This window comes from Chelonoidis abingdonii, chromosome 10 (assembly GCF_003597395.2).
Source record: "Chelonoidis abingdonii isolate Lonesome George chromosome 10, CheloAbing_2.0, whole genome shotgun sequence".
Taxonomy (NCBI): Eukaryota; Metazoa; Chordata; order Testudines; family Testudinidae; genus Chelonoidis; species Chelonoidis abingdonii.
The window spans coordinates 8815440-8840636 of record NC_133778.1 but is presented as its reverse complement, the minus strand read 5'-3'; the positions used below and the strand labels follow the sequence as shown (position 1 = coordinate 8840636).

At 46.5% G+C, this 25197-nt stretch overlaps 2 protein-coding genes across 5 annotated transcripts in view; both read right to left on the bottom strand.

The window, feature by feature from the left end:
* LOC116838721 (2,7-anhydro-N-acetylneuraminate hydratase-like) overlaps positions 1 to 2487 on the bottom strand; it is an 84592-nt gene extending 82105 nt beyond the window's left edge. The window contains exons 1-2 of one of the 2 annotated variants that reach the window (XM_032804125.2): positions 2285 to 2487; positions 1984 to 2100 (exon numbers count right to left, since the gene is read on the bottom strand). Coding sequence is in view for 1 of the 2 variants with exons in the window: in XM_032804122.2 (XP_032660013.1) it covers positions 1984 to 2076 (93 nt within the window). In the remaining variant the exon portion in view is untranslated. The remainder of the gene's footprint in view (positions 1 to 1983; positions 2101 to 2284) is intronic. The other variant, XM_032804122.2, reaches the window with a different exon arrangement.
* A 7979-nt stretch (positions 2488 to 10466) lies between these two features.
* Positions 10467 to 25197, bottom strand: part of MCM3AP (minichromosome maintenance complex component 3 associated protein) — an 81979-nt gene continuing 67248 nt past the window's right edge. For all 3 annotated transcript variants that reach the window (XM_075069903.1, XM_032804119.2, XM_032804120.2), the window contains exons 22-29: positions 24233 to 24491; positions 23721 to 23818; positions 20952 to 21342; positions 19718 to 19975; positions 18248 to 18377; positions 15362 to 15559; positions 13016 to 13163; positions 10467 to 12516 (exon numbers count right to left, since the gene is read on the bottom strand). In XM_075069903.1, the coding sequence (XP_074926004.1) occupies positions 12358 to 12516; positions 13016 to 13163; positions 15362 to 15559; positions 18248 to 18377; positions 19718 to 19975; positions 20952 to 21342; positions 23721 to 23818; positions 24233 to 24491 (1641 nt within the window). In that variant the 3' untranslated portion in view covers positions 10467 to 12357. The remainder of the gene's footprint in view (positions 12517 to 13015; positions 13164 to 15361; positions 15560 to 18247; positions 18378 to 19717; positions 19976 to 20951; positions 21343 to 23720; positions 23819 to 24232; positions 24492 to 25197) is intronic.

The following is a 25197-nucleotide window of genomic DNA, read 5'->3' as shown; positions in this document are numbered from 1 at the left end:
AACTGTCAATACAACCAGTCTCTCTTCCATTCGGAGATCTGAAGCCAGATCGATAGGAATCCTGGAAGCTGACTGAACTTAGTGCAGCTGTAAACAAAACAAAACCCACCACCACCTTCTCAATCTTCCATTTAAAAAAAATATTCAAGGCTGCGATATAGTTGGTGATTTTCCAGAGCAAGTGAAACTGCTATTTGTAAGACTATGGACAGCCTATCGCCCTCAACAAGAAAATCATTAACAGTTTCTTGTAATAATGGGTCTAAAGTCTTGTTACTGACTTCAACCAGCCATGGAAGACATTCTTCTAGAACACAGATAATTGTCATTGCTGTCTGAGAGTATGTCTACATTGCAACTAAACACCTACAGCTGGCCCATGTCAGCTGACTCAGGCTCACAGGGGTCAGGCTGTGGGGCTTTTTAACTGTGGTGTAGATGTTTGATCTGAGACTGGAGTCCCTGCAAGGTGTGGAGGCTAAAACCATAGCCACAAACTCCTGCTGATCCTCCTGAGTCTTACATTTGCACTGGTTATTCCACTGGAGCAAACCAAGTCATCACAGGACTAACAGGATCTGCCAGCTTGTTTTAGTTATACACAAAAGGCCAAGCATCTTATCCATCACCAGAATACAGGTGGCAATTGTCTTATTAGCAGCTGACTGTATGTTAAACAGCATGTGTGGAAGGTTCAGGTCTCTGCATGCCATTGCCCGGTACTCCCAAAATGAAGTTATTAGAAAGATCAGTGGGACATTCCACAAGTGAGATTAGCAAGCACCACACATTGAAAATCTCCTGCCAGGACTGTGGCTAAACTAACAACTGCAGGCACCTTGCTGCATGGGAGGATCCTGTACTATGGCCACACCTCCAGCACTCACTGCTGTCAGCACTAATCAGAAGTGGACAGCAGAGCAAAAACTAAGCGCAGGAAATCTCATGCTCATAGTACCATGATAGAGGGGTGGCAGTTTGGCATTTGTACAACAAAATTTGGTTTACTGACACAGTTAAACTGAAGAGGGCATGATGGCAGAGTAGGCTCCTGATGTGTCTAACAAGGCGCTGGGATTAGACTCTGCTCCTCAATGTCCTTGACTATCACCACCTCTATTGCTACTTTAAGGAGATATGAGGACAATTACAATTAAAACACTGCTAGTTGTTGGAAAGTGTGCTCTCAGATCCACTGGCCAAAACCCACATGTACTATGCCACGGACTAAGAAGGCGCTGTGCGCACGGCCCAGACTTTGGCCTTTAAGTCTTAAGTTTATTGTTAACTTAGTAAAGAGCTTCTTTAGACTGCGCTCAGTGTAATTTAATAGTTGGAGAATATGTCGTCAAGCATTTTTCTAGTAGTGCACTTGAACACCAGCTCTGTGTCCCTTGTTCTCTCTCTCCTTCACCAATCGCTCACTTGCAGTCGGATCTATAACTGCTGCAGGTAAGTACAAGTGCTCAAAGGGGACTTGTTTTAAATCAAAACACCACTCTCATGTAGGATAGTGAAAGAGGAGGGAAGAGAGTCCAACTTCAGGTTTGTCAGATTGCCTGTAAATGCTCCAGCTCAACCGTCTCTAAAAGCATGCTGCAGTTCCCCAGCAGTGCGCACACGCCTAGTGGCTCTAGCTGCAATTCCGAACTTTAAACTTAAGGAAAAATGATGGAGTGCTCACACTCAATACAGGACTTTCAGAAGGTAAATATAGTAGTTAAAAACATCACTTTTCTAACACAAGGTATCGCAAATGCTATGTTTGAAATCTAATATTCCTGCTGTTATGAGTTATGAACCAATAAAGGAGCAAGATATTAGGAAAAGATCTGTTTTCTCATTAACAACTTTCAAACACTATAGTAATTTACCTCACATTTTATATGGTGACTGCTGCAATTCAAGAAGAACTCTGTTCAAATTAACTACCATAAGACACATGACTCATTGAAAAACACTGACAGCATATGACATCTTTACCTTCATTCGGCTGGGGAAATGTACAGCAAAATAAGAGTAGTGTTTTCCCCGGCATCCAGCTCCAATAATCAGAACAGTTACACAAGGAGGCATCTCTGTTCGGTCATCTACCTGGAACTAGAAATACGACAATGTTTTAGAATAATCTAGGTTAAAAAAAACCTCACCAATATTAGGTGTATTTATTTTTATTGTGGTTAAGTAAGGCTTACGTCAGCACTATCTGACGTAAATATTAGAGCATGAATTCTCAGGCATGTCCTCCCCTCCCCCAGATGCTTCCTTTTCCCTTCTCACTCACCGCACATTTTGTTTCCTTCTTCCTCAGGCAAGCTGAACTTTAAGGTCACAAAGTTATACACTTAAAAGTCAGCAAGTACCAAACTGAAGTTATGCACGGAACCTAAATTCTGTTCCTTCATATGCACGCGTTTGGATAGTCTTTAATGTTATCGTTAATGCCTAGCTGATTTAGAAACTTACATCTCTCGTTTTGACAGTAAGATTCAAAAATGAGATTTAGATACCGAAAGTAGCTAGGAATTGCAATGCTGAGCAGCCAACTGCTAAACACCATGAAACGTCTGAGCCTAAATGCCTCAACCAAGGTCACATGGGAAGTCTGTGTGAGAGCAGAGAACCGACCCGGACCTCCTAAGCCCTAGGCAAACCCCTACCTTCCAGGCCAGCTTCCTCCTAGCCCTGCCAAAGCCCAGGCAACTTCTACCTCAGTCACAGGGCTGGCACCCCTCCTCCGTGAGAGACCCGCCCCAGGCCCGGGGCCGCCACCCCCCCCGGGTGGGGGTGAGAAGGGCGAGACCCGCCCAGGTCCCGGGGCACGCCCACACCCCCGGGGGGAGAGAGGGCTGTAGACTCTCCGCTCCCAGGCCCGTTGGCCGCCACCCCCCTGGGGTGGTTTGAGGACGAGGGGGGCTAGACCTCGCCCCAGGCCCGGGGCCGCCAACCCCCGGAGGGAGGAGATAGGTGTGGGCGAGACCCGCCTAAGGCCCGGGCGGCCACCCCGCTGGGAGATGAGAGGGGCGAGACCCGCCCCCAGGCCCTGGGCCCCACCCTTGCGCCGCGTTGGGTGGGCAGAGACCCGCCCCCAGGGGCCGGTTTGGCCACCGCCCCCGTCGGGAAGGAGGAGGGGGAGCCCGCAGGCGCCACCCGGGAGGAGGACACCGCCCCAGGCGGCCCTACCCTCCCCCGGGGCGAGGGGGGGGCGGAGACCCGCCCCAGCCCGGGTGTCCCGACTCCCCCCCGGAGGAGAGGAGTGGGGGGCGAGACCCGCCCCCAGGCCTCGGGGCCGCCACCCCCCCGGGAGCAGGAGAGGGGAGTGACGGCTCAGAACGGGGCGCCTCCAGGGAGGAGGGCGACCGCCCCAGGCCCTGGGGTCCGCACCCCCGGGGGGAGGAGAGGGCGGAGAACCCGCCCAGACCCGGCCGTCCACCCCCAGGGAAGAGAGGGGGGGCGAGACCCGTCTCCCCAGCCTGGGGCTCTCGCACCCCCCCGGAGGGGAGGAGACGTGGGGGCGAGACCCGCCCCAGACCCGGGGCCGCCACCCCCCGGGGGAAGGAGGGGGGGGCGAGACCCGCCCCAGGCCCGGGGCCGCCACCCCCCCCGGGGGGAGGAGGAGGGGGCAGAGACCCGCCCCCAGGCCACCCCCGGCCCGCGGGAAGCGGGGCCAGAGACCCGCGGCGCTCGGACCGGGCCCCGCTCTCGGGACTCAGCGGCCGCGGGCGCCGCGGGAAGCCATGTTGTGAGGAAGGACACGGCCCTACAAGGCCGGGCGTGCACGGGTCTGAGCTCCTCACACGGAGCCTGTCAGAAAGAGCCCAGCGGTCACGGGCAGCAGCGCCGCGACGCAAAGGACTGGGATCCCCGGCATCTTCACTCCGGTTCAAGCCGCTCACGGCAGCTCGGAGCCTTTCGGCGAACAACGGGCAGCTATGGGGACGTTTCCTCAGCATCACGGTAATTACCCACCCAGCTTAACACAAGGCAACTGGCTGTTTTCCGTCATTCTCAGCTGGTTCCCAGTACATTTCCAAGAGAGCCCAACCCAGGGACTTCACCTCAGTGTTACTGAACCCATAGCAGGAGTGACAGCCAGGAACCGTCTGTTTACACGGTTAGCATCAAAGGAGACAGGAGCACACACATTCACCCACCAAAGCTCATGCTCCAAAGCGTCCCTTAGTCTGCAAGGTGCCACAGGACTCTCTGCTGCTCTTACAGATCCAGACTAACAGGGCACCCCTCTGATAGCTGTACTTTGCGAAACACTTCAGTGATTTCAGGGTTTGGACTATATGCTGACTTAACATAGCCATTAATGTTCTTCAGGGAGCATGTTCTTACTCTGGCATTCAGCCAGGAAGGCTGTGAGCTCTTGTGAGCTATTGTGCCTCAGTTTCCCTTTTTTGCACAGCAGTCCAAGCTTGTACTGGTTTTTCTGCAGTGGAAAGTTTTAGGCATGCGGATAGCCATTAGCTGAGAAACCTCAACATTATTAGACTTTCTAATGCAAAGGGTGTTCTTACTTAACCAAACAGCATCATTATAAGGGTTTCTATTACACAGTTTGTTTTCATGTACCATTTCAGCATGCTTGAGGATTTTCCCACAAGTCATACACATTGTACATTTTTACAGTTTTTGGCATCAGTAACACATTAGTCACAAGAGGTTTCCAACACATACACAACCGTGCAGCATGTGTAATCTACTGCTACAAGTGGCTGTTGGTTGAAGAATTCATTCCAAATCATGTAGCAAATTCCTTGTGCAGCTTATGCATTGGCTCCTCCACTGAATATAGCTGCAAACCAAGTTCTTTGCTGCATGGCACTGACTGAAGGGATGCACATTCCTCCTGACCTTGTCAAGGGTAGGTTTATAGTTTGTGCTTCCGATAACTTAGACTTACTTCTGTGATGATACAGCAGATGGTAAAGATATTAGCCAAGGTTGTCCGTCTACGAGCTCCACTCAAGAACAGACTAAAGCTGTGCTCGAATGCAAAGAAGAAAGTCAGAATGAAGGTTGAAGGGACTATTACAGAGCTAATCACAGACATGGCATTGTTTGCTTGTCTCGTGATTGTGTCCAGATCTCAGCATGATGTTGATTCAGCGGTCCCCAACCTTTTTAGTCTGGCGGGTGCTGCACAACGAGCCACCGAGGACTGTGGCCAGCAGACGAGCATCCATCAAAACGCTGTTGAGAAGTGGCAACGTCAATAGGCATCACTGCCGAAATGCCGCCAAGCAGCAACATCCAGAGGCGTCGCCGCCGAAGATCAGTGGCATTTTGGCGGCAACACCTCTGGATGATGCTGCTTCTTGGCATTTTGGCGGATGTTCGGCCGCCAGACAGTACGTGGGCACACATAGATGCCCTGGCAGGTGCCATGGCGCCCATGGGTACCGCGTTGGGGACCCCTGTGTTGATTTATATGAGACTTAGGGAACGTACAAGTGTTCTGGGGTATTACAATTGCTGTTCGAATGGAACACAACAATGCATATGTGCTAGGCAAAAAGCAAACTAGTGCACATCTTGCATCATCTTCCTAAGTCAGCACTTACTGACGTGACCAGTATCTTATGCCAGTAGAGGCCTTTCATCATAGCAATCATAGGCTGAGTTATGACTGAGGTCAAGCTCTTGACAAATCAGAAACTGTGAACACATACTGAGATTTGGCTGAACACTTTATGATGTGGCTATGAAGAAAATACTGGACCTATGGATGAAGTCCACCTTGTGTTTGACATGAATGCCGAGGAATCAATCAAAAATATTACCAGAAAGAAGAGACTCCATGGTATTGCAGCTGTCCAATACAAAATCATTGACTCCATGAACATCTCCAATGTCACAATGAAGAAACAAATGTCTCATACTCGTACAAAAGACAAGTTAACCACGTACATTGCAGGGAAAATGCTCCAGCATGTGAAGAATTATTCAAAGAATTTCTTCATTGCAAGATAATGTATCTGCTGCCTTGCACTGTTCAGTGGAGTTTCTTCATAGTTCCCATGAGGAGACTGACACCGAAATTATCTTGCATGGCATCAGTGCCATACTGGACACTGGAGTATTGTGTCCAGTTCTGGGCACCGCATTTCAAGAAAGATGTGGAGAAATTGGAGAGGGTCCAGAGAAGAGCAACAAGAATGATTAAAGGTCTTGAGAACATGACCTATGAAGGAAGGCTGAAAGAATTGGGTTTATTTAGTTTGGAAAAGAGAAGACTGAGAGGGGACATGATAGCAGTTTTCAGGTATCTAAAAGGGTGTCATCAGGAGGAGGGAGAAAACTTGTTCACCTTAGCCTCTAATGATAGAACAAGAAGCAATGGGCTTAAACTGCAGCAAGGGAGATTTAGGTTGGATATTAGGAAAAAGTTCCTAACTGTCAGGGTAGTTAAACACTGGAATAAATTGCCTAGGGAGGTTGTGGAATCTCCATCTCTGGAGATATTTAAGAGTAGGTTAGATAAATGTCTATCAGGGATGGTCTAGACAGTATTTGGTCCTGCCATGAGGGCAGGGGACTGGACTCGATGACCTCTCGAGGTCCCTTCCAGTCCTAGAGTCTATGAATCTATGAATCTATAAGAGGTGATACTAAACTCAAGAGTTTTGCACAAGACACAGCAGTTGTAGTGCTCTCTGAGATGCGCTACCCAAGTCTTCAGCAAGATTCTGGTTTTGTGCCTGCTGCTGGGAAACAGAATTGCTGTGTGTCTCCCTCAGAGATGTGTTCCTATCACTTGGCCCATTAAAAGACACTGCACCACCAAGTTTCTACACCCTTTCAGGATGTGACGCTACTGGAAGGTTGGCTAGAAAAGGCCAAATTATCTTACTGGCAGGCATTCGATTCAGCTGCAGAAGACTCTCCTCCCTCACTGTGCAGGAGGTGGAACAGTTGAGATTGTCACTGATGAGGTTATAAATGCACTGGAGATATTCCTATGCCAAGTTTACCATTTGAAGGCCAACACAACAACACTTCCAGAATTACTTTGTTGGATGTTTCCAGGCAGGCGCAAACAAACAGAGAAAAATTGCCACCAGCGAGGGGTGCATTTATACCAGCTATCAAGAGGGCAAATTATCAAGTAATAGAATGGCTCCAAGATGATTAAGTGCACCCAAAACTATCCTCTATCTTATCAGGTATAGATGAGTCTTGGGGGATGGATTGATCACAGCAATTATGTGTGAACATAAGAGCTGCCATGCTTGGTCTGACCAATGGCCCATCTAGCCCAGTATCCAGTCTTCCCACAGTGGTCAATGCCAGGTGCTTCAGAGAGAATGACCAGAACAAGTAATCATCAAGGGATCCATCCGGCTGCCTACTCCCAGCTCCTGGCAAACAGAGACTAGGGACACTCAGAGCATGGTGTTGCGATCCGTGCCCACTCTGCTTAATAGCTCCAGATGGACCTATCCTCCATGAATTTATCTAGCTCTTTTTTGAACCATGTTATAGATTTGGCCTTCACAACATTCCATGGCAAAGTTTTCCACAGGTGGATTGATTTGTCTGAAAAAATACTTCCTTTTGTTTGTTTTAAACCTGCTGCCTATTAATTTTATTAGGGACTCTTAGTTCTTGTGTTATATGAAGGAGTAAATAACACTTCCTTATTCACATTTTCCACACCAATTATGATTTTATAGATCTCTATCATAGCCCCCCTTAGTCATCTCTTTTCCAAGCTGAAAAGTCCCAGTCTTTTTAATTTCTCCTCATATAGAAGCTGTTCCATACCATCATTTTTGTTGCCCTTCTCCAATTCCAATATATGTTTTTTGAGATGGGGTGATGAGATCTGTGCACAGTATTCAAGATGTGGGAGTACCATGGATTTATGTAGAGGCAATATGATATTTTCTGTCTTACTATCTATCCCTTTCCTAATATTTCATAACATTGTTTGCTTTGACTACTGCTGCACATAGAGCAGATGTTTTCAGAGAACAGTCCACAATGACTCCAAGATCTTTCTTGAATGGTAACAACTAATTTAGACCTCATCATTTTTTTGGGATTGTTTTCTAACGTGCTTTACTTTGCATTTATCAACACCGAATGCCCTCTGCCATTTTGTTGCCCAGTTACCAGTTTTGTGAGGTCCCTTTATAGCTTTTCACAGTCCGCTTTGGACTTAACTATCTCAAGTAATTTTGTATAGTCTGTACATTTTAACACCTCATTGTTTACCCCTTTTTCCAGATCATTTATGAATATGCTGAACAGCACTGGTCCCAGTACAGATGCTGGTTATCCTACTCTCTGATGTGATCTGATGGTCTGTAGTAGATGCCAGCTGGTACCAGCTGTCATTTTGATAATCTGACACTCCCCTTCCCCTTTTGCTCAATCAATCCTTCCTAAATAGGTTATATCCATTTATTTTAACATTCGCCATGGGACTCATCCCACCAAGTTTCAGTAACACCAACTATATCAAATTTATGCTCATAAATGGGCAATTCTAATTCAAATTCCTCTTGTTTGTTACCCAGGCTCCTAGCATTGGTGTATAAGCAAATAAAGAATTTCTTCTCTTCATGTCCTTCAGTTCCTTGATTTTTATTCTCAACATCTCGATTTTGGGCTGAGTGCTCAAACCTTCCCCCTCTTTACTCTGCACTCATTACTCATGTGCCTTCAGTTTATCCTCTCCAGCTGAGTACGGTACTTCTCAGGGGCTCCTACCAGAGCTGGAGAGAATGGGGAATAGTTTCTGGGCTGGGTGTTCTTATGCCTGTCCTCCTTGCACACAGCTCCTTCTTCCAGAGCTGCATCAGCCTTCTTTAATGACTGTGCACCCAGACTGCACGTGCCGTTGGGAAACATTCAATGTACTGACTTCCAACTATCAGCAGGATCTAAGAGGTCTGTCACTCTGGCACATAAGCATTGCTTGGCCAATTTCCATAGCCGGGGTGCTGGCACTGTACCAGCATATGATGAACAAGTACAACCAGTGCACATGCAAACTTGTTCCAAGTAAATACGTTCACAATGACGATGGCAACACCTAGAAAGGCTTTATACATGGACTCAGTCTCACAAGAGCAGCAGATCTGGCAGAGGGCATGCAGGAGGGATAGCTCAGTGGTTTGAGCACTGGCCTGCTAAACCCAGGGTTGTGAGTTCAATCCTTGAGGGGGCCACTTAGGAATCTGGGCAAAAATTGGTCCTGCTAGTGAAGGCAGGGGGCTGGACTCAATGACCTTTTGAGGTCCCTTCTAGTTCTAGGAGATAGGTAATAATTGGAGATATACCAATTACCATACAAAGTGACATGGTTTCAAAACTAAGGTTTTCATAACTCCCAGCTAGCCATGCCTTGGGTTCTGGGAGTCAAGTTGGGCTTGCTTCTTTCCCTTTGTTGTCATCAGTAACCAACGTAATGGAGGACAAATCAGACCCTGACATGCAACCTTGCTGTTGCCAAACTACCCAGTGATGTTAATGCTTTACACAGACATAACTGATTTTAGCTTAGTGAGCAACTGTGCATCAGCAGCACATGGAAGAAGAGAATCCAGCTCACTGTTTCTGAATTGTGTTGATGCTGCAGCACTAACAGAAGCCAACAGAGGTAATAATGTCTAGTCGCTAAATTAAAACAGACATGACTAATTACGCACAGTGATAGAACTGTGAGTATGAATGTATTAGTTACAGAGATGCTTTTCACATCAGGAGTCACAGCGGAAGAGTGAGCTGACCATTCACACTCCCCTTAACTCAGGTGAGCATTAGGAACCCTGAAAACGTCACCAGTATAGACAGAAACACAATATTTGGGAAACAATTCAGGCTAAGCCAGGAGGTCTGTAGTGCAGAGGAGTCCAGCTGACACAGGGCTGGGGTGTGTAGGGGGGGCTTTCTGACAAGTCCTAGGTTATTTTTTATTTAAATATCAATGATCAAGTCCTGAAAATTGATACAGCTGGTCTAGCTTTCCCTTTTACTTCCCAACACAGCAACACAAACATTTGCAGCATATACGCTAAGAGACTTATTTGCTTTATCATCTCTCAGCAATTAGGCATAGTCAACACTTAAAACTCTGGGGTTATCTTTTCAAAGATCTAGGCTACACTGCAAAGTTAGGTTGGCTTCGCAACATCACTTAGGACTGTGAAAAATGTCACACCCCGTGAAACATGGTAAAGCCAACCTAAGCCTCGGTGAAGACACTGCTAGGTCGTTTTTCTGTTGATCTAGCTACTGCCTCTCGGACCGATGGATTCATAACAGTGAAGGAAGAATCCTTCCCGTTGCTGTAGGAAGTGTTTACACTACAGTGGCACAGCTGCAGCACTGCAATTGTGTCACTGTAGCATTTCTAGTGTAGACACTACAAGTCTTCAATGCAAAGAAAATGCATTCAATGTAGAGTATGAAGCATTTTTCAGTAGTGATAAATTTTGACAATATAATTTAAGCCACTTACAATTTATTATATACATAGAAAGGTTACATTGGTACATAGTTGAAAGTGTGATCTCAAAAACAGAGCCCAGGTTTCTTGATTCCATTTTATAATCTTACAACACTAACTGTAAATGTAGAGCAGATCAACCACAGCATTTCCAGTGAGCCATTGCTGAGAGAGTACAGTGCATGTGGACTGGCTAATTTCATTTTAGTCTGTTTAAAAAATAATCCAAAACTAGCTCCATGGTCTGCAGGAAGAGTTTAGTAGCAAGAATAGCCTTCAAGCACAATCTCCCTTACCTTTTTTTAAACCCTCATATTCCAGTTTTTATCAGCAGATCTTTAGCTTAAAAGATCAAACCAAATTTACTAATGGCATTTTAAGGACAGATAAAAAGCTTTACTTTAAAAAGAGAGACTGGGAAAAATGTGGGAACTTGGGAGCAGGGGGGGTGAATGCTTGGGGAGCAGTGAGAATTTTAAATACAAATGTTTAAATAGGCAACTGACTTCTGATTGGTGGGCAAGAAGGAGAAACTGCTCGTTGCTAAACCTGTCAATACCCGTGTTTCAGGATACCTGATCAATCCAAGCTTGAAACAATCTGGTTTTCTTACATGAACAAATTCTTCCATCAGAATACTGACATAAAACACACTGTCCCAGGAGTTCACTGCAGATAATACTTTTATTTTAAAATAAAAATGATGCAACTTTCAAAACAAGAACCTCATGAGAAGCTGAGAAATAGCAGCTGCTAAAGAATTCCTCAGTGCTATTTAAAAACAAAATCCCAGGCACTGGGTTCTCAGCAGCAGAGAGGAGCAGCTCTTTCAGTACGTATCTTCCATAAACAGGCAACATAACGAAACGTAGGCCACAAAGTACAGAATCGCCTTGCATGAAGCATTACTCAGAGACAACAGTCCAGGAAACATGGACTCTTGAGAACAAGAACTATACTCCAAATGTTTCTTTACCAGGAAGAAGATATTCGTGGGAGGCTCAAAAGGCAACAGAACACTGAATAAAAAACAAGCAGACTAGAACAGAACAACTTCCACAGACTACAAAACTGCTCAGCCTGTGGCTTCTAGCTATATTCTGGCAGTGTTCAGATTAGAGTTACACTGTTCCTACCTAAGGATCCTCACTGACTTTAGGACTAACCTACCTTACGACATTCTTTTAGTGAAACCAAATTGCGCTGCAGGATTCCAGCAGAATGGCTCTTCTTGTACACCCGCTGGCAGGATTTTCTTGTTCTCATTTCAGCAAAGACCAAAATCCAATGGCAGGCTAAAGTGTTAACTCTGCCAGCCTGGTGGCCTACAGTTTTCTCAGCCGCCTTACTATACTACCAAGAGGCTGGCAGTGCCAGGAGTCTGGCAGTCAAAGAAGGGGGAGGGCTGCTTTGTTCCCCTTACAGCTGTGAAGCTGAGCAGGCACTGAGCATCTGAACGGCAATCAGTTTATCCCTCTCTGCTGGGGCTGTCATAGGGACGCAAGGGAGGAGGCGTTTATATAGAGAACATTAATGTACAGACCAAGCCTGAAGCACCGTTTGTCATGATGTCCCCACCTGTGGAATAGGGCAGCTTAGTGTGAAGGAATATTAGCGCTGGAGGACACCAAGCAAAACCCAGACATGGGCTTGCAAGAAATGCAGGTCTGGGCAAGCGAGGGATTGTGAGCAGACATCCCCTCCACTGGGGGAGGGACTGGTGCACAAGATCCATCCCTGTCCAGTGTATGTTGCCAAGATTCCTCCCGGGCCGAGAGACGTAGTTTCTAGCATAGGCACCTGCTTTGGGACATTGATTGTCTGACCCCACATCCTGGACAATCTTTCGCCGTGAGGTCTCTTGTTCCACATGCTGGCTTGGACCCCAGTTAAACATCCACCATGTCCAGCAAGGCAGATAGATGAAGCTCACAGGCAATCTCCTCTTCCTTGTTAACTCTGATCAGCTGTTGTAAGTGTTTCAGTCTGTCTGACAGAGAAGTGCTGGATCCCTCCACCAGATGCCCATGCTCCACATGACTTCCAGCCTGTCCAGAGGGAAAGATGCACTACTGTCAAAGAATCACTTGTCCAACAGGAACAAGGGAAAGTTAGCCCTCTGCTACCTCTGGAGACAGCTTGGCCTCTGAACCAGCAATCTCCTAGGGTGCCAGCCAAACACTTCCTTTCCCAGGAGGGTGAGGCCTAGCTAACACTCTCACAACCCAGCTCCCACCTTTAACTCGGTGGAGTGGAGTGTTGGCTGGCTGATTCTCTTGTGCCACATCGCAGCTCACTGTTACTATGCACAATAGCAAAGGAGACAGCAACAATGTGATGGGCAGATCAGAAGGCCCATGTTTAATATCGCATATAAACACAAGGCTAACCTTGTATTTCTGGGAAATATGCTCACAGCAGCCCACTTGTCCAGGACAGCTGGAGCCCATCTCCTAGGCAGGCAGAAATTCTCTCTTGAGAAATTCACAGACTTGGAATTCTACCATGAAAAATATCTGTTATTCCCATATCAAGTTCTCTTTTTACCTGTGGGCATGGAGACGTGGGCGTTTCACTCAGTGGATGGATAACCTGAGGTGTACGAAGCAGGCTCTGAGGGAGGTAGAGGGGAAGAGACGAGCATGGGAGCTGCTCAGAATCTTCTGCTAACCACTGGTGTAGCTGCTCCTCAAACCTAGACAGAAACAAGGTCACAGGCACAAGTCAAACTGCAGTTCAGCTTTATACACCTTGTGCTTCTCTGCCCAAAGCATTCACACGGCTGATGTAACCAGAAAAGGAAATCAGGTCTGACTGACAGCCCAAGCGCCCAGTGACACTGCACAAATCAGAAGTTCAGGGAGCCCAGCATGGCTCAGGAAAGGGGGTAACTGCACCGTTTCTGTTTTTAAATCATGATGCCATCTACGAGACGCTCAGTTGCCATGAGCCTAGGCAGTTTTTTCAAAGGACGTTTAAATCTAACGGAGGGCTCCTGAAAATGGCAATATGCAGAGAGAAAATCAGTTCAAACAGTAGCTTGTTGGATTCCAAATTAAATGACCATTTCCCCAAATTAACTCATGAGACTCATTCAGGCCTGAGTGTAATAAGTGAGTTTGTTCTTAGCAACTCGTCAGATGTTTGATTTGGGATCCTCTGCATGCCTCTATGTGAAGGTTTGCAGTTGAAGAGTAAGAGACCCCATTCAATGCATTCCTGTTTGATGAAGTTCAGAGAGAAGCCTCTGATCCCTTAGTTTACAGACAGTGACAGAGATACAGATGTAGAAAAACAAGGGAACATCCCCTTAAAATGATCCAGGAGGCAAGGATGAAAGCAGAGTTAAGCGCGCCAGAAGGGTGGGCTCCGCTTGTAATCAATCATTCCATCCACCATGTTCTGAACACAGTGTGGCTCAATTCAAGCAAAGCGGACTGCAGAAAAAGCTGTAAGGAAAAAATCCTAAAACAGCTAATCTGAAGACCACTCCCTTCTTCCCACTCATCCTGAGAAAAGGCACCAATCCAATCAGTACTTCAACTGCTGAGCAGGAGTAGACAGCATGCCCCAGAGACAATGTCTGTCCATGCCAGCATAGGTAGATAAGATGGGAAGGGAGAACACCTGATGCTACTACAGATGGCTCATACAACAAGCTTTAATACCAATAGATCCTAAACTATAAAGAATAACACCTCACTTAGCAAACGATACACAACAACCATCAGCTCAGTTGGTAGAGTCACTACAGAAGAAGAAAAAAAGCAGTGCTCAGAATCAGGATTAGCAATGCCACTGGAGGAATCCAAATTCTTGGGGTATTACTTAGCCATCAGATCAGAGTTCAAGTTATTGGCTTCCTCAGAGCAATGAAAGATGCCAAATCCTGGGAACTTTTAGAGAAATAGATCCCTTCAGCTAAACGTGGGAAACAGCCCAATGTACTATCTAACTTGTTTCAGGATCCCAGACAGAAAACATCAGTGGGAGACAACAGGGAGATACATTAATCGTCTCCTGCTTTCACAGACAAGGAACTGCACATGGCAAGGTGAAGCGACAGGGGCGATGTACAGAGAACTCTGCCTTTACCCTAGAAATCCCTTCCAACTGGCTGACATGCAGCATGAAGCACACCCACCAGTCAAACAACCCTTCCCTGTGTCTGGCACAGCAGTGCTAGTGCTTCACCCACTAAGGCGAGGACACGGCATCATGGAGGGATCCAGCCTCAGATGTCAAACTGTTCCCATAGCTAGAGAGGAGGGCTGGAGGAAGAGCAAAAGGCCTGGCCTGATGACTGGCAGAACTGCATGCAATAGCACGAGGGCTCGTGCTGAGATCTGGTCGGTAGGATCACACCTTTTGAAGAATCATGGGATACACTCTGTGATTTCGTTCCTGGTACCCTACGGGCTCACAGAAATTCCTCTTCTTCTGCTGCACTCACCCTGCTATAGTACCGATGGTCTTACTGTTGGTGACAGCCATTGGCTGGACCTCAAACCCCACAGTGCCCATTGATTAATGTTTCTGCCCTACTGTTTTGCTGGCCAGGGCAGAAAACATTTTTGGCACCCACCTCCCAAGCAGCTGAAGGAAAAAAACAGCTGAGCACCCCGAAGAAACTGGTGCCCAGGGTCTGCTTAGCTGCCCCTAGAACCAGCCCTGTTTCTGATAGCTGAGGAGTGGAGTGGGAGGGAGAAGAAGAACACTGCAACTTTACTCAAAGGAGAGATTGTCAGCAATAATCTGGGCTCCTCCATGAAACCACTAAAGCTCAGCTTCATACAACAGAGATGCCAACACTCTGTTCATGAACCCCAGCACCCTGCAAAGCCAGCAATGAGTCTGCTAGGAAAGGTCTGTGCAGCTGTTCCTGTCACTTACCTCCTGTGCTCTCTCTTCTCCAGCTCCAGATTAGCAGCCAGGCGCTCTGGGAGGCACTCCTGGGCCGAGGCCACGTGTGTTAGATCTGCTGCACTGGGAATCCTCGTTTCCTGATCCCCCAGGCCGACAACATGCTCAGTTCGAGGCAGCAAAATGGGATAAAGTTTCGCAAATGACTGAGGAGAGCGTATCCTTGACCTGGAAGAGGAAAGTATTTTAGCAGGAGGGAAGAAAGCCAAAGCCAGTACGCTCCTGGTTGGCTGGAATTCTGAAATAGCAGGAACTAAGGAAATAATCACATTTGCTGAGGATGAAATCCCCCTGTATGGAGGGTTCAGCATGAGGTCTCTGCATCACCCACATGCTTCTTAGGTCCTGAGAATAAGGTGAACGTGGGATTTGAGTGGCGCAAGGAGTTTGTGGGCCCCAACTCAGGAGTGGGTTTCATGTAAGGAAAGAGACCTGAGGCAGCGCATTCTACTTGGACTCTGAGGCCATGTCTGTGCTACAGACGTACGCTGACTCAAGCTACATTGGCGTACAACCACCACAGTTAGTACAGCGCTTGGGCAGGTGCGTACTTGGCGCCATCTGTTGGCGGTGCATGTACTCGACAGGAGTGCTTGTGTCGATGCAGAGTGCAGGGCACCAAGGGTAGGTACCTCAGTGTGCAACTCAACACTCTTCAGCATACTGTCTTTTAGGAAGTTTTGGCAACGCATGGTGGGGCCTAAATGAGCCACGCAGGGGTCTGCTTCCCAGTCTGCAACTCTCTCTCTTCCATAATATTGTCCGTTTCCCATAATTTTTGCACCTTTTTTCAAAATGCCACAAACCCGTGTGGCCTCTCTCTCTGTCTGTCCTCTCTGACAGAAGCATGGAGCCCACAGAGCTCTGTACTATTGTCATGAGCATTGCGAGCACAGGAGTATTTGCAGAGCAGCAAGCCCCATTGAACTAGTGGCGACTTGACAGTCCCTGGAGGACAGACGGCTGTGGGACATCATGCAAACCAATTCAAGGCTGTTGGTGGCATTCATGGAGCCACTTCACCCGCATCAGGCTCACCCATGCTCGACTGGCTGAACTGCAATGGAGTCAAACAGGTCCTGGCTCAATGCACAGCTGGATCCTGTGGTTGCTTGTTCCGCACACTCTTCCTCCTCTTTACCAACCACCACCCCCTCCTCTCTGTTCACAGCAGGGGCCTATGACTTGGGCTTCTCGGAGGTATCTAGGATGCGGTGAGGTGACCATGGTTGGGTGTCTGCCAAGTATGACGTGCAGCTCTTTGTAAAAGTGGCAGATCTGCAGCTCCACATCGGATCAACAGTTGACCTCCTTGGCCTTCTGGTAGGCCTGCTGCAGCTTCTTGGCTTTCTCACGGCACTCCTGCTGGTCCCTGTCATACCCCTTCTCCTGCATCCCCTGAGCAATCTGCTTGTAGATGTCAATGTTTCTTCACCTAGTTCAGAGCTGTGTCTGCACAGCCTCTTCTCCTGACAGGCGCAGGACAGCCAATATCTCCTGACTACTCCAGGCAGCAGTGAGTCTGGAGCATGGTCAGTTGAATTCAACAATGGAGAGCTGCTCAGTGTACTTGTTAAACCAGGCTATCAGGAAAAGGAACTTCAAAAATCTGCAGGGCTTTAAATGTTGGCGGGCAAGGGGAGGTTCTGTCTACGTGACCCTTGTGCAGTGGAGTTCACAATGGTGACCAGAGCAGTCAGTGTGGGGCATTGTGGGACAGCTGCTGGAGGACAGTTAAGGTTGATCTAAGGAACAGTGTCTGCACTCACACTGTGGTTGACTAAAGTACATTGACCGTGATTCTACACCTCTCGGGGAGTTGGTGTTACTATGTCAGCATAATGGAGCGCTTACATTGGTGGGAGACAAATTTAAGCATAGGCACACGCACAACTGCCATGCTTAGATCTAACTTTGTAATGTAGACCACACCCGAGTGCAGCCAGCGCTCTGACAAGAAACGCTAGCCACTGACTTCATCCTATCCCTTCTGGAGACAGCAAGACAGTGGGGGGTAGGTTGCTAGGGGCTCGCTCCTCTAGAGGGATACCACCCGCCCCAGACACCAGCTCTGTGCTCCTGACACACTTGCTCCTACAGTCAGCTCCTCTGGCTCTCTTCCTATCAAAGGGCCCTTTCCCGCTCCATCCTGCAAGCAAGGGACAGAGCCTCCTCTGGGACGCAACTACTGGGAAATACATTTAAAATAAGGGATGTGAATAAAAAGCAGCTTTTGATCCAGGCTGACAAACAGCACAATGGGATCCTGCCTTCCAACATTTCATTAAAGGCATTCACTCTTCTGAATAGGCGAAAGAGCTCTGGTGCTGCAAGACATAACCTGTAATTAATTTTGATGGAGAAGACAACATGGACGGTTCCAATACGCCCAGCAGAGTTTGTAACAGACATGTAACGGATACTGACGTTGCATACAATAGTGACATACAATTAGCATTCTGTCAAGGCTATTACCCTTGTGGTCTATGATGTCACCAGAACCCCTAATTAACATTATCTTCCTCCATATTTTGTGCAGCCAGAAGTAAATCATTTCATGTTTAGTAACAGCTAAAATGCTTTAATCTATTTCATCATAAGACATGAGAGAAGCTTTGGAAAAATCTAACAAGTCTGCACTGTGATCTCTGGATAGGGCTGTAATGTAGTATATGTCTTTCCAAAGAAAGTATCCATTTTTCATTATAGAAATATGAAGCGCATTGGGAAAACCAAAAACCCACCCTGTGCAATTTCCAAATTTGTACAGTGCCTACTCAAATAGCTATGTCACAGTGCAATTCATGAAGATATAGTCGTGCTATTTATCATGACAAATTTAAAAAATCATCTTGCCTTGGGTGTTCCTGCTGGATCTCTTTCTGCGTTTGCAGTCTGGCCTGCTCCCATGAAAAAGGAAGAGTGAAGGTTTTTAAGTGTTCCTTAAAGAAATAGACATATATCTGTCCATCTTCACTCACTGCTTCTATAGACAGACAAACATTAAAGATCAAGTCAGGATCAATACAGGCTTTCAGCTTCAAGAGAAATACAACATTAAAACATAGCTCATGGAAACTGTACCTTAAGTTTGAAGATTGCGAGGAGTTAGCTCTGTTGAATAGACAGAACTTGCAGTAGTGTGCCTTTTGGGCCTGATTCAATATCCAGGAAATTCCAGGTCGGATTGTTGAGGTTACTGTCAAATATCGCTTTAGCTTCACTTTTAACATCCGAGTGCACCCAACCCCACCGTGTGCAAGGAATCGATGCTCAATTCAGCAACAGATATTTTTACACTGAAATGTAGACTGGTGTTTCTCATGCAGAAAACACCTTATACATTGAATCCATCTGCAATTTCTCTGGAAGGAGGTTGGCCCAAGGAGATTTGTGCCTCAACTCCTCTCGCCAGTAATGCTTATTCATGGCAGCAGGTTTTACTGGTTTATCCAAAACTAGCAAGTTGCCAGAGTTTACCCACCTGCTCTGAACCTTAGGCTGAGATATGTTGGCCGTGTACTCGCAGACACCCTGAAAAGTAACATCAGCCCCTCAAGCCTGCTCTATTTGCAATAGTCTGTACACCTTTCAAGGAGGATATTCACATCTAGGCCCCACAGCACACCAATGACCTAATTCTTTCTGCATTTCCCTTACCACACCGAACAACCATCCACATTTTATCCTTATATCTGTTTGCTGGAGTACGGCAAAACGGTGATACTACTAACTCTAAGGATGTGCTAATATTATTAGATCTCCATCATCAATTCTCAGAGCACATCCTCAGTGCCTGAACCCAGGAGTCAGATTGCAGGGAGGCATGGTACATGAATGGTCACTAGCAACAGGTCTGAGCAAGAGCTGAACAATGTCACTGGGCAAACAATGCCTGGCAGTTTCAATGTTGGGGCCAAATTCTGCCCTCAGAAAGGTGCATGGAACCGCTGCTAATCTGAATGGAGCTAAGTGTCTGAGGCCAAAATTGGCTTATAGCGTAATCGGATCTGGATAGGTGAAGTTCTGGACATATTCTTCCATGCAAGCATGAGGAGCAATGCTGGGCGGAGACTAGCTTGCCAGGGGCTCAGGAAGAGCAAGTCCCACAGCTGGCCAATGGACGTGCAGCAAATGCAGAAACACCCACAATCATACCGCTGCCGAGAGCAGTGGGAATGATGGGGAGCCCAGCCCTCCCAGATGCTATACACTACCCCTGGACACCATGGGAATGGGCCCACAAGCGATGCGGTGAAAATGTAACAGAACAAGAGAGCAGTATGTAACAAAGCACAGACCAGCCCACCCCAGAACAATGAATACCTGGTATGACAGGCAGCCGGGGGCGTTTCCAGTCTCTCAGTTTATGATCAATGCACAGCGCAAAGATCTCATCCCAGGGAATTTCGTCAACTGCAGGTCCATCACCTCCTGAGCCGCCAAACAGCCTGCCCCGCCATTTGCAATAGGTTCTGCTCAACAGGTTCTCCACTTGAGAATGGAGTATTGGCTGGGTCTGGGGAGAGCTGGCGATCTGGGACACGTACTGGAAAATCATGGAGCAGACAGGACGCCAGGGAGCTGGACAAAAACAGCATAGAATTATAGAATATCAAGGTTTGAAGGGACCTCAGAAGGTCATCTAGTCCAACCCCCTGCTCAAAGCAGGACCAACCCCAGCTAAATCATCCCATCAGGTCTTTGTCAAGCCTGACCTTAAAAACCTCTAAGGAAGTGGATTCCACCATCTCCGTAGGTAACCCATTCCAGTGCTTCACCACCCTCTGAGTGAAAAAGGTTTTCCTAATATCCAACCTAAACCTCCCCCACAGCAACTTGAGACCATTACTCCTTGTTCTGTCATTTGGTACCACTGAGAACAGTCTAGATCCATCCTCTTTGGAACCCCCTTTCAGGTAGTTGAAAGCAGCTATCAAATCCCCCCTCATTCTTCTCTTCTGCAGACTAAACAATCCCAGTTCCCTCAGCCTCTCCTCTTATGTCATGTGCTCCAGCCCCCTGATCATTTTTGTTGCCCTCCGCTGGACTCTTTCCAATTTTTCCACATCCTTCTTGTAGTGTGGGGCTCAAAACTGGACACAGTACTCCAGATGAAGCCTCACCAATGTCGAATAGAGGGGAATGATCACGTCCCTCAATCTGCAATTGGTTAGCATAATCTCCACTGAGTAACTGTTTGCAGTGGATATTACAGTCAGGGAGTAGCAGCAATGGCCAGTCCACCACACTGCAGGAAGCCTTCCTCTAACTAAGCTCTGCTGATACACCTCATTCTGAACCTGCTGCAATCCCCTCCCTCCAGGGCTGGGCCTAGTCTGAGCAAAGATCATGATCAGGCTAATGTGCATAATGCAGGAGACACATGCACTCAGGGTACGGAACAAACCATGAGATTTATGGCTAGATTTTGATACAAAAAGACTGAAGCACATTTTAAATGTAAGGGGAGAGACATTTGTTGGCAAAGGGACAAACTTTGTCTCCTGATACTAAAGCGCCTTGAGATGCAGCTTTCTGCCCAGTGCGAACTACATACCCCCTTGAGGAGGAAGGTCCATGTGCGGGATCTGGAAGGATAGCACGGCCTTCCTCAGCCAGCCTAGGTGATCCAGTGTGTTCCACTGGAGGTGAGGAAGCAGCTTATTGCCGCCAGGTTCCACGAACTCAGTGACAGGCCAGGACTGGTCACAGAGCTGTTCGGAGGAAACCACCCCAGACAGGAACTGCAGTACGCTGTTATACAGCTCAATGATAGCGCTGGGCTCTTGGGAGGGCAGGCCAGCCAAACGCCTCTCCCTCTGGTCATGGTAGAAGCGCCCGCTGAACTCACGGCTGACCCCATCCTCAATGAACTGCTGGAGGGTCTGGCAGTCAAGCTCTGGGGAGCTGGGACACTGGGAAAGCAGCCATCGCACTGCCTCAGAGAGCTATGGCACAAACATTGACAGAACAAACCAGTCAGCCAGGCCGTTTCAGAAGCTCTGCTCAATATTAACTAGTGACACTAAGGACTCAGTCGTGCAGCCCCATTGGTTTCATAGCCCATGGTACAATGCGAACAAATCCCACAGCAACAACTGGGACATTCACAGCAGCAATTGCTAAATTTTGCAGCACCATTAATTTATTCTACCTCCATGAAACAACCTTAAGTCCCACCCCACACAAGGTCAGAGCTGAAAACAGATATTGGCACAGAATCCATTGGTGACCGTTCCCAACTGATAATTTCCAGAATGGGGTTTTGCATTCTGCTTTCCAGGCAGCATGGCTTGACTCTCTGGAACTCGGCCCTGGTGACTGGAATTGTCTGAAATTCCCACACAGGAAGAAGCTATCTGATAGCAAAGGGCTCTAGAAGACAACAGCATTATGAGATCCAATGGCTGAAAGTTGAACTCAGCCATGGTCACAATGGAAATAAAGGTGCAGATGTTATGAAAAGTTAATTTAGCCACTGGGGCAGAACATCAAAGTTTGTGGCAGATTCTCTGTCACTTGGAGTCTTTAAATCCAGATGGATGTCTTTCCTAAAGACACACTCTAGCTCAGGGGTCAGCAACCTTTCAGAAGTGCTGTGCTGAGTCTTCATTTATTCACTCTATTTTAAGGTTTTGTGTGCCAGTAATACCTTTTAACATTTTTAGAAGGTCTCTTTCTATAAGTGTGTAATATATAACTAAACCATTGTTGTAAGTAAAGTAAATAAGGTTTTTAAAATGTTTAAGAAGCTTCATTTAAAATTAAATTAAAATGCAGAGTCCCCCGGACCGATGGCCAAGACCTGGGTGTGTGAGTGCCACTGAAAATCAGCTCGCGTGCCGCCTTCGGCATCAGTCCCATAGGTTGCCTACCCCTGCTCTAGCTCAACACAAGCTCCTGAGCTTCATGCACAAACCACTGAGTGCCTTCTGGCTTGTGTTACAGAGAAGGTTAGACTAGATGGTCCTAATGGTCCTTCTAGACTCAGAGTCTATTATTCTATGTAAAACGCAGACTGAAAGAACAGGAATTGTACTGGGTACATTCTGACTCCTTTAGGCTCTGTTATGGAAGCAGCCAGACAAGTTCCCCTTTCCTCTGTGTGGGGAGAAGGACAAAAGCACCTCTCCCATTCAATGTAGAGGGTACTGGGAGGTGAACAGAGTATGCAGAACTATCAGCTGAGCACGACCTGCACAGGATCCTTTCCAGCTCAGGACGCAAATCCTAAGGAACACAGAGTTTCCAAGTACATAAAAGGTTGTTACAAGGAGGAGGGAGAAAAATAGTTCTTGTTAATCTCTGAGGCTAGGACAAGGAGCAATGGGCTTAAATTGCAGCAAGGGAGGTTTAGGCTGGACATTAGGAAAAACTTCCTGTCTAGAAAGTTAAGCACTGGAATATATTGCCTAGGGAGGTTGTGGAATCTCCATCATTGGAAGTTTTAAAGAGCAGGTTAGATAAAACACCTGTCAGGGATGGTCTAGATAATAGTTAGTCCTGCCATGAGGGCAAAGGTCTGGACAGGATGACCTCTCGAAGTCCCTTCCACTCCTACAATTCTATGATACAAAGGTTTGCCCTTAATCCACCATAACATTGTTTGGTTAAATAGCAGACATGCCCCCTTTAGCCAATATAAGCTGGAGACAGCTGTGGATTATATTATCCTGCCAGTGAAGACAGACTCCATACGTATGGTCTCCAGACCACGTGTAGAGGACAGGCAGGAATACTGGCGGATGGGCAAAATGCAGGGGCAGATTTAAGGTTGGGGCTGGGGCCTTAGCTGAAAATGTTTGTGCTATTTTCTAATATTTTAAAGATCAATATCTTCTGAAACATAACTCTAGCCCCCTTTAGCCAATATAAGCTGGAGACAGCTGTGGATTATATTATCCTGCCAGTGAAGACAGACTCCATATGTATGGTCTCCAGACCACGTGTAGAGGACAGGCAGGAATACTGGCAGATGGGCAAAATGCAGGGGCAGAGTTAAGGTTGGGGCTGGGGCCTTAGCTGAAAATGTTTGTGCTATTTTCTAATATTTTGAAGATCAATATCTTCTGAAACATAACTCTAGCCAAGTCCTGCTCTGGCCAAAGGTTGGTTCGGTAGAACCTAAGTCTTCTGTGCACGAACTATGATAAAGCTCAGCTTCAGCAATGGGAAAAACAACCCACAAAACAAAACTCAGAGTGGTAGCTTAAAATGCAGTTATTTACAATGTGGAGAACATTCCTCACCCAATGTGAACAATTGAGGTAGTAGAGACTTTTGTGATAAGCTTTTGAATATTTAATTTTGGAACTACTGCTCCTACCCTGTTGGTGCCTTGCAAGTCACTGACAGAATCTGGAATCTCAACAATAATGTATTCTGAAATCAGCTGAGCTGAAATCAAATCTTGCAGCATCAAACCTTTAAAGGAAAAGCAATAGCTGAAATAGAAGCATTTTTCATTATTCATACACAGACAGCAGAAAAAAAAATGAAGTTCTCCTATTCAGCCTATTCGCATTGAGAGCGGAGATTTACTACTTCTCTGACAGCCCCATTCTTTTCCCACATCGTAGCAACAAAACATTACATGCAAAGTAAAACTGAAATCCTTAAAAAAATAAATAAATCCTATTATTTAGTTTTGCTTTTCAGTTTACAGTCTCTTTCCTCAGGCTCTCTGGATTTGTGTTAGAGATCAGAGGATCCTTCCGTCTCACATCTACAGCTCTTAGCCAAATGCTGCATTTGGAAGAACACATTTATTGCTCATTCTCTGCCTTGGGCATAATCCTAAATATTAATAGTTATTTCAAGGCACAGAAAATCACATACCCTCTTCTACTTCCTTCTCTGTGGCTTCTTCTCCCCGCGTAGGGACTAGAACCACCAGAGGTACTATTGGATGGAAAGGCTTTGCCTGAAGGAGCTGTTTCAACTGCAACAAAGCTGAAAGCCAGTAAACATCCTCCTCAGCCACATCTTCACTCCTCACTCTAGGAGGCAGCAGGAGAACAAGACCACTAGTTCCAAGCAGATCCTTCTGTGCCTCAGCCCCGTCAAGCTGCGAGTCACTGAGGGTGCCATGGGCCACCTGCGCAAACACAAAGGAGACAATTCAGTTACAGCAAACAAGAGGGGCTCAGAGATCAAGAAAGCAATGGCATTTCTGATGGGAGGCTCCTTCCTGGGAACTTTGTGGGGGGTGGATAAAAGCTTGTAGGGGAGGGAGAGAAAAACAAGCAAGACATTGAATACGGGCACATCATATACATATGAAGTTTTTATGTGATATGTGCATGTATAAAAGGGATTTTATTTAGGTTGCCAAGTCAAGCACTCAAAAGCTAGGAAACACCAGGATTAAAGCTGCCCATGAAACCTTAATTTGGCACCCTCGTTATCCAATTACATAGTAGTTTTCAATTCTTGAAAAGGACTGAAAAAAAAAAAATTACAACAAAAGAAAAAAAGAGGAAAAGGAAAGGAAAAAATAGGGATAACAAAATAAAAAAATCAATTTCAAACCATTTTTCACAAAAAAAATACAATTTAGAAAAAGATTTATCATCGATAAATGTCTATGAAGTCTGATTTCGCTGTACACGCACACAAACCAATGGGAAAATATTTCCATCCATCCATCCAAGGCTAAAATTTTGAAATATTATGCTGACAATTTGCATTTTAACAATCATAAAGTTTTAAGTCTCAATGTCTACAGTCATTACATAATTATTGTCTGTCCACCTCCACTGCCTGAGCCCCCATATTTTGCCACATCTGAGAAGATTTAAAAA